The sequence below is a fragment of the Dipteris shenzhenensis genome, chromosome 30 (assembly GCF_047967505.1).
Source record: "Dipteris shenzhenensis isolate YYH24624 ecotype China chromosome 30, Dip_SZ_1.0, whole genome shotgun sequence".
NCBI classification, from domain to species: domain Eukaryota; kingdom Viridiplantae; phylum Streptophyta; class Polypodiopsida; order Gleicheniales; family Dipteridaceae; genus Dipteris; species Dipteris shenzhenensis.
The window spans coordinates 11,086,681-11,100,514 of record NC_141625.1 but is presented as its reverse complement, the minus strand read 5'-3'; the positions used below and the strand labels follow the sequence as shown (position 1 = coordinate 11,100,514).

The following is a 13,834-nucleotide window of genomic DNA, read 5'->3' as shown; positions in this document are numbered from 1 at the left end:
CACAGATAATAGTCCAACAAATACTCACAATGTAGAAAGATTTGGGAGACTTTTATTTCAATAGTTGTAATGGACCACTATTTAATTTAATAGTGGTCACCAGTCCCATAGATCTTGAGGGTCTCAAAAGGACTTTAATGCAATCATATAATATCATATCATATCTCTCTCTCTCTCTCTCTCTCTCTCTCTCTCTCTCTCTCCAAGGGGAGCCTTTGGAATTAGTCAACTCATATAAATATCTAGGGCTGGAATTTACCGACAACTACAAGTGGAATGCGTGTGTAGTCTCATTGCAAGGAAACAATCTTCCACTTATCCTAGAAAATGGAAAATGTATTTGAGACTACACTTCTTTTAGTAAATCCCAAAGCTTGCCAATTGCTATGTTGGTTGCGATGTCTTAAGCCATTGCCGGCATGTGCTTGGAAGCATGCTTTCTGCAACTCACTGGTATTCCTCAGATTGGAACTTTGGCATTAACCTAATGATAACTGAAAAGGCCTTTCCATCCTTGTCCTTCCACTTTTCCACAACTTTGGGATTCCAAGTGTCCCTTCTCTACCAATTACTACATCAAGTGGCTTCTTCTCTATACGAATGGTAATTTCCCAAAAAAAATCCAAACCACCATATGGCTCCTTATTTTTAACCTTCCTCCACAATTAGTTGGTACCATCTAGCTTTTCCCCTTCATGCATCAAGTCAACTTCCTCAATCCTCATTGTATAAGCACTCATGTGAGTTCCTCATCTTGTACTATCACATGCACCAAAGTTGAGCCCAAGTTGCAGTGACAACTGGCTGCCTTGTCCGCCAATTGCAGATGCCTACGCAGCATATTTGACACAATTTGGGGCCTCAAAAGGGAAGCAAAACGCACAGTAAGTGGGTTGGGAGAGGCACCTTTTATAGGCAGCCTCAACCCCCTCTAGGTCAACCCCTAGGGCTGAGCAAACAGGCCGACCAGCCCAGCCAACCAGCGACCGGCTGGTCGGCCAGTTCGGGCTGGTTGGGTCGGCCAAAACAGGACTTTCCAGCCCCTATATAAGAGGGCTTTGGATTTGTGGGTTACCAATTTCTAAATCATGTGGCTGCTTCTCTATACTACTAGTTACCTTCAACATCTTTCACACCACCATATGAAGCTGTAAATACATATATGCATACATATACATGTGTGTGTGCGTGTGTGCGTGTGTGTTGTACACACACACCTCTCCGAGCCCAATTATGCATGTAAACACTAATGATGCGGTCCAAACTCTCAGTGTACACATAAGGACCATATACTTAGATGAATCCAGGAACATTCCCAAACTCATCCTCTAAAAACACAACATAGTGCAGTTTCAATCTCATGATAGTCACTCATAAGATTGAAAACCATAAACTCCATAACGCATAGCAAGGACTAGCTACTATGACATCCCCACCGATGCCATCAGCGCCCAACATTGGGTGGAGACCATAGTATAAAAATATGCTCACATACAAATTCACACACCCACACATACTTGAGCATCCATTTCTGCAAAGTCTTCGTACTAAGTTTCTATCAGCACTCCGGAGGTGAAGAGCAGACTCAGCCAGTGACGAAGGCTAGCACTAAGCCATGATGAAGGCTAGCACTAAAGGAGAAGGCCAATCAAAAAGTAGTCCAAAATCTCTTCATTCAAGCTACAACTGCTTGTGAAGTCTAAACGATTTCATTTTAGCCTCTCCCAAACGAGCATCTAAATCTAGCTGATAGGGCAACGCACCATTTAAGATAGAAAGATTATCGCAATACCAACAGGCCGCAACTTGGACAAAAACTTCACAATGTGAAATTTGCATGTCCGCCAATACGGTTAGATGAATCCAGGAACATTCCCAAACTCATCCTCTAAAAACACAACATAGTGCAGTTTCAATCTCACGATAGTCACTCATAAGATTGAAAACCATAAACTCCATCACGCATTGCAGGGACTAGCTACTGTGACATCCCCACTGACCAAAGCTATAGAAATAGCAAAATTGGAGCTACCAACCGAGGGAGCATATGCGACAAGTGTAAAGGAGATGTTTTAGGGATCATATGAAATTTGGGGGAATACCGCAGGGGTGGGGGTTGGTGTGTGTTGGAGAAAAAGGGAAAGCAGGGGGGGGGGGGGGGCCAGTTTATTTTGTTTGGTTCAACAAAAGCATGAAGCTAAAAGTCTTTGCATGGTAAAAGAGACACATTCTCAATTCCTCTGCAAGTTTCTAGGGCCTGAGCACACCTGAAGTGAAAGGCTAACAAGTCGAGGGCACTTCATATCCAGCGCCTCCAAAGCAGTGCAATTGCTGCAGCAAAAGCATTACCAATACGTTGTTAGATGTATAAAAGACACGAAAAAAGAAACAAAAAAGATTCAAGCATGCAGAGAACTTTCTCACAAGTTTAGTAAGAACTGACCTCAGATTTAGAGACATGAGGTATGAGCATTCTAGCCGAACCTCCTTGATATTACTAGAGAGGGAAAGATTTAAGGAAGACAGATCATGAAAACCAGCGTCGTAGGATATAACTACTTTTTTGATGTTGGGACAACCCACACAGTTCAAATTTTTTAAAGCGTGTGCTGAGATAACTTCTTCCTGTACTCCATTAACCAGCTTTACAATTCCTTCCTCTTCCAATGTGAAAAAAGAATCTGCATAATCATTTATTGAGCTGAAAAAGTTCTGTGAATTCTTCAGGTTGCCTCGAATGTCACACCGAAGCTTGGAGCTTGTTGCTGAACCACTGTCTGGTAGTGTAACGCTGGCAAGGCTGTCATCTTGTGACTCAAAATCTTGTTTACAAGAAACTATTCCTTGCAGTGAATTAGGGTCTTCAGTGCCTGTGATCCTTAGGGGCTGCTCTTCTTCCACACAAAATCTGGAGGTGCCTGGTCTGCTTTCCCAGACAAGATCATAAAGATTGACACAGCCATTAAGACTCACATGTGTTAAATGAGGACATCGACTTAAAAGCCCTTCAAGTGCAGCTTGACCAAGGCTTCCATACGATAAGTCCAATTCACGAAGTTCTGGAAGGGTCTTCTTCCCATGCAATGAATCAAGTGCGGTATCCACCAGATATTTACATGCTAGCAATCTCAGAACCTGCCCATAATGTCAAGTATAAAATCCAAACTTGTTAGTTGAGATTTTAGAAATGATTCTTTCATTATTGAAAGTTGAACACTTTTAACTTGTTTGCTCACTTGCATTATAAGGTCTCAACAGAAAGCAGCCTGGTTGCAAGCTCTACTATTAATCTCCTCTCGCACGAAAGTGCCAATAACCATGCCTCATTCCTAAAAATTCTCATCATACCACGTTCTTGAAAAAGAGTATGAGTTCTACCTTCAACCGAGGACAAGTCTCAAAGATGGGAGTCAAATCTGTGAGAAAAGTGTAAGATAGATCGAGTGTGGTCAAATTGGCAAGCTTTTTCAAAGCTGATAAACCAGCTGGTCCTACAGATGGACACGAAGCCAAAATCAAAGACTGTATCAAAGGACAAGCTGTTGTTGTAGCTTCAAGGCATTGATCCTCCAATCGGCTGCAAGAAAAGAAAATGCTTATAAAAATCATATCTATTATTTCAAGCCATTTAGTCCACAATACACATACTTTAATTTTTGTTTAATCTCTAAATCGAAATCCTCTTCCTCTTGCATCATTCAGTCCCTTTAAAAAAGCTCTGTTTTTACAAGCATGCTAACCACCTGCAGTAGAAAGCATCCAATGATAAGAGTTGAGGGCAATAGATACTGGCTTCACATAAGGCTCCGCACCCCTTCAAATCTAGGAGAGTCATGTAGGAAGCTTCAATCCTCAGCTTTGTCACACGAGGACAAATCCCAAGGTTTAAGGACACAAGCCCAACCTGCCATGCCAATAAACAAGCTTTAAAATCCGTGCATGCACATATGTATCTGCATGCCATGCATCCGTTTCCCTGAATTATATGTGACTAATTGCCCACATGTATCATGCCACAGCCCAGGGAACATAGCTGTGAGTCCTCATCACCATTACCAAACATTTACACATAACTGTATGCAGCCCAACAGGAGTTCAGCAATTGCTGAAAGCCTAAACAGAGTATGCACTCTTTAAAATGAAGGCCTCATTCATTTTTTGTGAAACTTTCAAAATTCTCATTTTATCAAAAGTAATTTGAGACACCATCACACCATATATCGTGGCCATATGATACCCACAGACATCAGTAGTGCATAGCTAAAACCACAATCTTGTGAAGCTAAGGAAACAAGACAGTCAAAAACAATAGTGAAGACTCCATAAACAGAGACCTAACAGGTCTGTTAGATGAACGCCTCAGAAAACATTTCCATGAAGAAGCAGGAAAAGACAGATCACTTACAGGAGCAAAAACTGCAGTAGTTAAATGGTCACATCCATCCAAATACAGCTTCTGCAGATTTGCACACGCAAGTTCGATAGAACACACCTTACGGCATCCGGCAAGCGATAAAAACTTCAAAGATGTACTGGAAAGATTTATTCTGGTCAAGCTCTACAAAACAATTAAAATATTCAGTATGGTCAGTTCAAGAAATGTACTAAAATGACTTCTCCCAGAGTGCTCAAACTACAACCTGGAAAACACACAGCTCCATACTTGGCAAGTACAAATTCCATGGCAAAACAGCATCTTTAAAGTTGTTCAAGCCAGAGAACACATAAGAAGGATTTCCAAACCACTCGATTAAGTCCTCCCACCTACAAAACTATTCCATGTTTGCAGAGGAGCACAGCTCATGAAAGCCATAAGCTGAACATTGGCATTAAATATTCAAGAGAATGTTGTCACAAAATTCATCCAGAATGCGCCTTGAAGTGAACTCCAATATGCAGCAAGAAGTTATCAGCAGAGTCATTGCTCTATCAGCAAAATTTGGCTTCCAAAACTTTATTTTTTTAACTGACTTATAGTCTCTGTCAACAGGGCAGCCTGGTCTATTAGACAGTGCTACAACTTGCAGCATTGTCCTGGCTATGATGCAATTTGAAGTGGCATCTCCAAAAATAAGACGCCATCTTTCAGCGGTATGAAGCTCAGTCTCATCCCATGAAGAAAAAATTCCTTCAAATACCCTTCACCCACCCCTGCCCCCGAAAACAAAAACAATATCTTTCATGCTTTAGTTATCTGCTGCTGTTTCTTAAGCAATTCGATATTGCAAGGGACAGTCATCTTTTGGAATAAAAGATGGACTTTGAGGTGAGAGCAGGAGTAGACAGATTTACTTACAGAAGCAAAGACATTTACTAAATAAATATGACCAGAAATGATGTGCCAACAGTGTGTGCAAGGTCACCACCCACAACATTTGACAGTACAGCAGATGGACCTATGAGACAAAGTACAATCAGCAGAATACTTGCTGAGTGCTAAGCTAAGCTAGGCAGTGCAAAAGCTCCAAGGACATATCCGGGAGTCGTGGTATCCCTCCGATAGGCCGCAAAGATGTCGCGTATGTGTAGGCCGAGCTGTCTCACCATGGCAGGGGGCGTGGTCTCCACGATCTTTGTATGCAGTGAGCGACATCAAGTGTGACACCTCGGGTCGGTCGGTCTCCTATGAATAGAGCAGTGATGGGCTAGACCTATATCATATGTGCTCTATCCATCCTCTGTGGTGCCTACTCTGGCTGCTGATCCATGCTGCCCTCATGTCAGCTATCTCCTCATCCTTTACTCCGATGTGCCCCAAGGCTGACTCAAAGGCATAACAATCAGAGGCATGCCTTAAATAGGCTGGGCCCTTGCCTAGATTGGAGGGCCCATAGCCCTAGAAGTGTGGGCCAAAGGGCCCTAGTTTTGGAGCCCTTAAAGGGCTGGTTTTGGGGCAGACTGGTCGGCCCAAACAGACCAGCCAGTCGGCCCATTTAGGGCTGGCTGGTCGGTTACTTCAAGGGGCCCTTGGGGCCTAGGGAGCCTACTCTCTGGGCCTATCTACAAGAGGTGAGAGAGTGCAACAAGTGCTGCAGACTTAGCCAGGAAGAGGCTGGACCTTGGCTGTCTTCTAGGACAGCAAGGTGCTGAGATCATCATCTTCTGGAGCAGCCATTCACAAGCAGGTTGGAGCAGTGGAACAGTTATCTTGGAGCCTACATTCAGGAGGACCAAGGGGACCTGTGTGCTGCAGACAAAGCTTGGCAGGGGCTGCCCACCTAGGCTGATTCATAGGCAGTGAGGTGGAGAAGAACACACTGGACGGAAAGTCTACAGACACTCGAGGTGGAGCACGCAGGCTCGAGTCTAGAGATAGCCAGCAGATAGGAGAAGGACCTTGTGGTTAGATCAGAGGACCACACCATTGGTGGGACTCTGGATCTATCTCTTTTGTATTGTGTCCATAGTTTTGGACGGAAATATATTATTTTGGCGGTTTCTCTATCTGGCTGGTTCATTGTCTATTGATGAGTCTGCACACCTATTTTATGCACATAAGTTAAGAAGTTTGTGATTCCACACCCCACACCACACTGTGTGTGAGCTCCTGGGCATTATTATAAGTCTTCCGCTGTGTGTACCCTCTGTTGGGTATTTTCTAACAATCCCCTCCTACAACATGATCAGATGTAACAGAGTCTCCCTGTGTCGCCACATCTCCATCAAAAAGATGGTCAACACACACCTGGTCATAGAAGTGGATTTAGATGCGAGAGGACCGAATTCGTGTCCTCCTGAAAGAAGCAGTGATAGCGTCCTCGGATCTCATAATAAGCAAGGCAAACACAAAGTAAGTGCTCCTCTATCTCCACTGCTGCCAGTGTACATAGTCTACAAGTCCGCTGCGCTCTACGTGTACCTAGAGCACTCCCTGCCTCGATCCTCAACTGGTGAGACAAAACTTGCATTTGTCCTATAGCAATCCTCAGCGCATGGGTAACATGTATGTCCTCCAAATACTGGGGCCTAATGATCAGGTCATCTTCTAATACTCTAAAGAAGTGCCCCCTGCAAAATTGGATCGTGATAGGAAACTCTTGGTCCCCTCCGCAAGTCCATGATGTACATAACTAGAGCAAGTCCAACCGTATGATATGGATGAGCTCATTGCGTGGGATCTAAAGAGATGGGGAGTCCAACTATACTAAAGGGGAGGGAGGCGATCCATCTTAACACCCTGAGACAAAAACCATTTGGAGATGCGCGCATACCAAGCTTTGCTATCCCCACGCTCAGCTACTTGTCGAGACAACTCAAGTGCCAACCTAGGTAGTCTCCATCTAGGTAAGGCTCATAGCTTGTGGAGATAGTCAGTGTCTGAAAAATGGCATCAATTTGCAGCGGTGTCATAGTGAACTCAGCCTGTATGAATTGATGAGGCTTACTCCTAATCATCCTAGAACCCATGATAACTTGTAGCCTCTCGAATCTCTGCCACTCGGCAGTCAGTAGGTCACATCCCTCCATGGCTTTCCATGTATCAAAGAGCCACCCCTCCGTCCAGGGATCCTAACAATGTGCCTGGAAGCTGATACTAAAGTGTCTGAAGCATGGGCCAGATCTGTATAGTAGCTCACGCGATAGGTGATCATGTATACTGTATCAAGGGCTTGATCAAAGTCCACCTGGACCCGAGTGGAGACACGTGGACCCTATCCTCTGGCCGGCAAGGAGACTGAGACATTGAATGTCGCATAGAAGTGGTCAACGCCAAGGAGGAGGGGGAGGGAGGGACGATTAGATCGTGTACATGTCATACAAAAGCCAGAGATACCAAAAGGTAATCTATTGTACTCGATCCCCCTCCATGTGGGAAGCAAGTGAGCCCTCCCAACAATAGCCATCAAGGAATTGTATACGATTAAATTATAAATTGCTCCCATATCCAGTGATGTATGGTGAATCCTCTGAGCATCTTGCTATCCTAAGCTCTGTCGGATCTATCTCCAGTACTCTAAGGGGATCGATCTCGAAATCAAGTAAGCCCACTTGTCTGTTCCCCATATGCGCATTGCAGTCACCAAAAGTAGGATCTCTTCCTGTCCGGAGAATTCTGAGATATCATCAAATATCGTCTTGTACGGGTTATGACCCTCTGCGGTGACCTCATATGCGTATAATGATGTATTCAGGAAAAAGTAGCATACCGCAACTAAACCGGACGTGTGTGCCAAGGGACTAAATTTGTATATCCACATGTGGCGTGCATCCTCCTCCTTCCTCATCACAGATATGTAGGGTCTCATATATGACCTAAAAAGGACTGCTACTCCAGTCTCCTCATGGTCCTCATATGCGTTGTCTCTCCTTATCTCCTTCATGTACACCGTTTTCCATATATATTCTATTACTATAGGCAATCCCCTCTCTAGACTCTAACGAGTCTCTATGTCAAAGATCACATCTCTCTTCGTGTATGTCTCTAAGAAACCCCTTGGATCAAACCGAAGGGTTCAAGTGCAATTCTACAACCATTTGTATTCTCCTTTGGATTTTCGTCTCTAGACCCCGACACTGTCAAATGCTGACTATTTCACCTTCCTCCTCTTCTCTTTCTATCGTATCTGCTCTCTCGCGAATGATCACTTTCTGTCTCTATATGCAGCCCATTTTCCCCTGTCTTGCTGCCATAACTTTCACCATTCCCTCCCTGTGAGAGTTGCTGTTGTAGGAGGGTGACATCATCATCTGAGAAGGTCCTAGTGTCCTTCAGTATTGCCCTCATGCCTCATGCTCATTAGAATAGATTTGTCTTCTTTGGTCCGGAATCTCACCATTAATGGCCTTGCTCGTGCGTCCACTCTATCCACTCGCCAGGCTGCCTCACAAGTTAGGTTGACCCCCATCTTGGTGAACAAGATTTTGGCGTCCGCCACTAGGGTATCCCTTACCAGTAGGCCACATTCAAGGATTTGTTGTCTCGTCTCTTATCATCTTCAAGGGCATCCGATATGATCTCTTTTTAAGAAACTAATATACCTTTCTTAACCACATCCTTCCACTCCATTATTTTGGCTTCCCCCTTGCTGATTTGCTGTTTAGGTTCAGCATGCTTCCCCCGCGTTGTGGTGTCCATGGCTGCAATATCTTTCCTGAGATTGGCATTCTCAGTTTTGAGCTCTTCCACCATTTTTCCTGTCCCATCCTGAGTCCGATTCATTTCTTTGACGTGCTGTAATTCGATCTCCAATGCTTGTATTTTGTCTTGAAGGCTGGCTCTGGCAGATTCCCACTCCATTTTTTCTTTCTCCCACTCATCTCTCTTAGATTTCTCTTTCTTCCATTCTTCCATGCAACTTTCCCATAGAGAGAGACAGGGAGACAAAGGGACAAAGGGAGAGAGAGAGAGAGAGAGAGAGAGAGAGAGAGAGATTAACAACTGTGAGAGGCCAAAAAGTCCCATGACACCAAGATTTGAAATGCATCGTGCACCTAACCCCCACGTGGGGGGGGAAGGCATGTAGCACACCTCTACATATTGTAATAGTGGGCCTCACTGGAGGTTGTAATTCGATCTCCAATGCCTGTATTTTGTCTTGAAGGCTGGTTCTGGCAGATTCCCACTCATTTTTTCTTTCTCACTCCTCTCTCTTAGATTTCTCTTTCTTGCATTGTTCCCTGCAACTTTCTCAGAAGGAGAGAAAGAAAGAAAGAAAGTTTATTAAAGTATGCTAAAGACCAATGGGTCTATGAGATTGATAGAAAACCTGATACAATGAGCAAAAAGGGTGGAGCTACTTAGTGAGCATCCTAACCCATGCTAGAGAAAACTGTATGATACAATCATACATGTCACCCTAGTCATAAAACATCCCTGGCATCATCATCCCCATAGAAGATGCAGTCTGATCAAACATCAAGATACACCTAATAATGGACTAGGTAATGTAGGCAAGAAGCCCATGATAGATCGTTGTCTGCGATCTCCATCCATCATGTAGGCCATGGCAAGCAATGGAAGCTCAAAAATAGAAGTGAGAAGACAAAAAACGAGATGTTGTAATGAATTGCTGCAAAACCGAGAGTGGAGACTCAAGAGAGAGCCAACATAACAAAACCCTAGGGCTAAATGCCCTAACTCGACTAAGTGTCCTAACTGTCCTAAGTAGTACATGTACTAACTATACCAACTGAGCTGACTCACTGTAGCTAGGCCTACAAGGCACATACCAAGGAATGAGTGGCACCTATGGATAGCCCATAGAATGGCCTATAACCCCCCTCCATGGTATGGGCTGAAGTATCCTAGACATGGCTCAAAATACCAGAATATCTAATGTCATGGTTGCACATCCCAAATCGTGATCTCCACAGGTTCACTACAATCCCTCCATGAATAGAAAGCCAAAGAAAAGAGTGATCTTTCTATTTATGAGGGATTTCCAAAGCCTCCTCCAAAAGTTCCTACGCAAATTTGCGGTGATGAAGCTGTTGTCCCAATGGGGGACTCTAGAGGGAATCCAACCCCTACTGCTCAACTGAAATCTCCTCGCATTATCAAATTGCTTTCCCCTTCCATGGTTATTCGTAATCTTGGGTGTCAATCTTGGGATCATTTGCCCAGACATTATGAATGTTAAGGCAGTACATAGGACCAACCACATAGAATATTTTTGCTTGATCTACCTTTAGGTATCAATTTTTAAAACCTAATATGGTACATCCCCCCAATCAAAAAATATGCAAATCTAATTAGAACATTAGATGAGCAATTGACATGAGGGATGCCAAGGAAGAGGGAAGAGTATAGGGGAGGGGGGTTAGAAGAGATTACTAGAAGGTGCGGTCAAAGGAGGGATATCAATGAGGAGAAGCAGAGAGGCTGCGTGGAGCCACCCCCTATGATCTCCTACCTGGGCAAAGGGTTAGAAGAGATTACTAGAAGGTGCGGTCAAAGGAGGGATATCAATGAGGAGAAGAGGAGAAGCTGAGTGGAGACACCCCCTATGTTCTCCTACCTAGGCAAAGGGTTAGAAGAGATTACGAGAAGGTACCATCAAAGGAGGGATATCAATGAGGAGAAGGGGAGAAGCTGAGTGGAGCCACCCCCTACGATCTCCTACTTGGGCAAAGGACTGTGCCTGCCCACTTCCCCTCCAATATCACTTTAAATACTTAGCCCATCCAATTACTTTCTGGCAATGTGGCTTGCTGGCTAGTCCACAGGTCATTCAAATCGCCTGCATGCTTGGGCATGATAAACAATTTGGCTGCCTCGTCCACTTCCAAAAAATAAATAAAGTGGATAGCCAGCTCCTCCCTCCTGAAAAGATTCTTAATCCAACTAACTATGCCCACATTGAAGGTGATGCGATGTGTGCTGCTGTTGTGAAGCTGTCTCTTTGATCAACGTTAAAGGCACTTTTCTTCAACTCCATAACTCAAATATCATGGTTCTATCAATTGCTCATCAGTATGTTGGGAGAAAAGTTTCCTAGAAAACTAAGGCACTCCATTTTGACTTCGTTGATTATGTTTCTTTTGATAGAGACATCAACTTGAGTACTACACAAATTGCAAAACTTCAAACCTTGTAGGTCCTTAGCTCTGCTGTAAAGCAGAAGGCTAAAAAATTCTTACCTCACAACTGTCTAGAGTGAGGGAATTGAGTCTCGGGCAGCCACCTCCCTCACTAAAAACTTCACATATTGAGTTAGTTAATGAGTCGCACTCCGTAAGATCGACCATACATAGATGAGGACACTGCAGGGACATTGTTGTAAGACTCTGCTGTTTCTGAAGAACAAGTCTCTGCAAAAGTTAGCCCATCAATCCATCAGCCATACCTACTGCGATCTCATGATGTATCTACCATCCTCGTCAAATCCACCCATCTCCCCATTGGACATAGAAACCACAACAGCAGAAAACAATTGGAGATAGAACCAACAACCGCAGAATGAAATCGGTCAGTCTACACACCCTCAGAGCAATTGATGAAATCTCCACTCGATTCAAGACAGGGCATTTCGCTACATTGATGTTAACCAAAGCAGGACAGCGTAAAGTCAAATCCACAAATCTGCACAAGCCCCACTTGAGTTAGGTTGTCAATGCATGCACAAGTTGATACCTGTAATGACTAGTCCTACACTAACTATAAGTGTGTTAATAAAGTTAAGATTCTCAAAAAATCAACTGGTTTCTGAACAATAAGATGGTTTCTGCATACTTGCAGCAGTTGATCAGACTTATGTTCTGTAGTCGTTGCAAGTCCAATACTACAGCAGTCAACAACGCACAGAGATCCAGCTCAATTGTCTGCAATCAGAACAGAGACTGCATCTTCATCAAAAAGCCAGCTTTCTATTCGTCCTAGCTTCTTGGCCCAGAAAATTTACTTGCTTTCAAAAGAACACGGAACCATTATCATAGATCCTTGCCTACCTCAAGCATGTAACACTGTGAAAGAGCTGCCATTGATGACGAATTGATGCCTTCACAATTGTGCAACCTTAACTCCCTCAACATTGGCAAGGAAACACCCTTCACGATGCCAATCCTTGTCATCAGCAAACAGAACTAAATGTGCAAGATAAAATTCATGAGGCCCTGGTTACCATAATGGACTCAATTTTGACTTACCTCCAAAGAAATGTTAGGACAGTAGGATGCATCAAGTACATTAAGATTGGAGCATACAACAGAAATTTCCCGCAGTGTTTCATCACTAACATAAGAACACTGTGAAATATCTAGCTCTACAAGCGAAGGGCAGGCGGTTGCTGCTGCACGAACACCAGCATCTGAAAGTTTATGGCATGAAGACACATCAAGGCTAAGAAGCCTAGGACAGTTCAATGTTGCAGAGGCCATACTTGTCCTCCTCAAAGAAAGCTTATCCAAAACTGGACACCTGTAAAGGAAATATCAAAGATCAAGAGGAGAACACCACACACAACCAAAAAGGCGCAAAAAACAGAGACACAACTTGCACAAATATATATATCTATGCACACTTACACATATAAACATACAAACATACATTTAGACTCACACCAACGTGCATATCATGCGAGCATGTCACACACTTCTAATGCAACACTCAATTCAGGGACTTCCAATGGTTGCTTCTGTGCATAACTCACAGCATGATGGTCAGAAAACAAACCTGATTGCTATGCGCATCACACGACATTTTGTAACCTCCAGTTGGCGAAGGGTTTCATGACGTACTGGAATTTCTTGAGAACCCCCACTGCCCAATACTGCATCTGTAATGATCAGTTGTTGTAGGGCCAGACAGCCAGTCGCTAATTCATTGAAAAAGGATTCAGTCAAATTCCCCTTATACAAATTCAATCTCTCCAAACTCCTGTTCATTGAATTGCACAAGAACCCAGACATAAGAAAAGTTAACTTGACAAGGACGACTCAAATACAAAATCCAACTAATCTATAGTGTATGAACTGCACCCACGTCCACTACAGATTTTCTACATGTAATCAAGCGGTCCACAGTTAATCAGTACGATAACATTTGTGACATTGACAACGTACACCCGCGTCCACTACAGATTTTCTACATGTAATCAAGCGGTCCACAATTAATCAGTACGGATAACATTTGTGACATTGACAACGTGCAAACCAATGCTTAATGACAAATCAAATGAAACCATTTCTAAAATGTCAGAAAATAAGGGTCAACTCCCCACATGTGAATACCCATATGAGGAGGACGAGGGGGAGTAACACCTGCAAAATATAAAGGAATGGTACACCAGAAAGGTGGTCATCTAAGGCCAAGAAGCAACTGCCACGGGCTGCCACAAAAGCAGCAACCTTGCTGCTATTGGGCAGTAGATCCGAACAGACATGGCTGCCACACGGG

The 13,834-nt window shown here is 43.7% G+C and overlaps 1 protein-coding gene across 1 annotated transcript in view; it reads right to left on the bottom strand.

Moving 5' to 3' along the window:
• Positions 1 to 13,834, bottom strand: part of LOC147881712 (F-box/LRR-repeat protein 15-like) — a 64,114-nt gene that overhangs the window by 31,600 nt on the left and 18,680 nt on the right. Inside the window, exons 5-15 of the mRNA XM_087401255.1 lie at positions 13,112 to 13,315; positions 12,586 to 12,856; positions 12,388 to 12,486; positions 12,173 to 12,261; positions 11,923 to 12,022; positions 11,581 to 11,751; positions 4,406 to 4,558; positions 3,744 to 3,904; positions 3,379 to 3,577; positions 2,444 to 3,135; positions 2,268 to 2,331 (exon numbers count right to left, since the gene is read on the bottom strand). Of these exons, the coding sequence (XP_087257381.1) occupies positions 2,268 to 2,331; positions 2,444 to 3,135; positions 3,379 to 3,577; positions 3,744 to 3,904; positions 4,406 to 4,558; positions 11,581 to 11,751; positions 11,923 to 12,022; positions 12,173 to 12,261; positions 12,388 to 12,486; positions 12,586 to 12,856; positions 13,112 to 13,315 (2,203 nt within the window). The remainder of the gene's footprint in view (positions 1 to 2,267; positions 2,332 to 2,443; positions 3,136 to 3,378; positions 3,578 to 3,743; positions 3,905 to 4,405; positions 4,559 to 11,580; positions 11,752 to 11,922; positions 12,023 to 12,172; positions 12,262 to 12,387; positions 12,487 to 12,585; positions 12,857 to 13,111; positions 13,316 to 13,834) is intronic.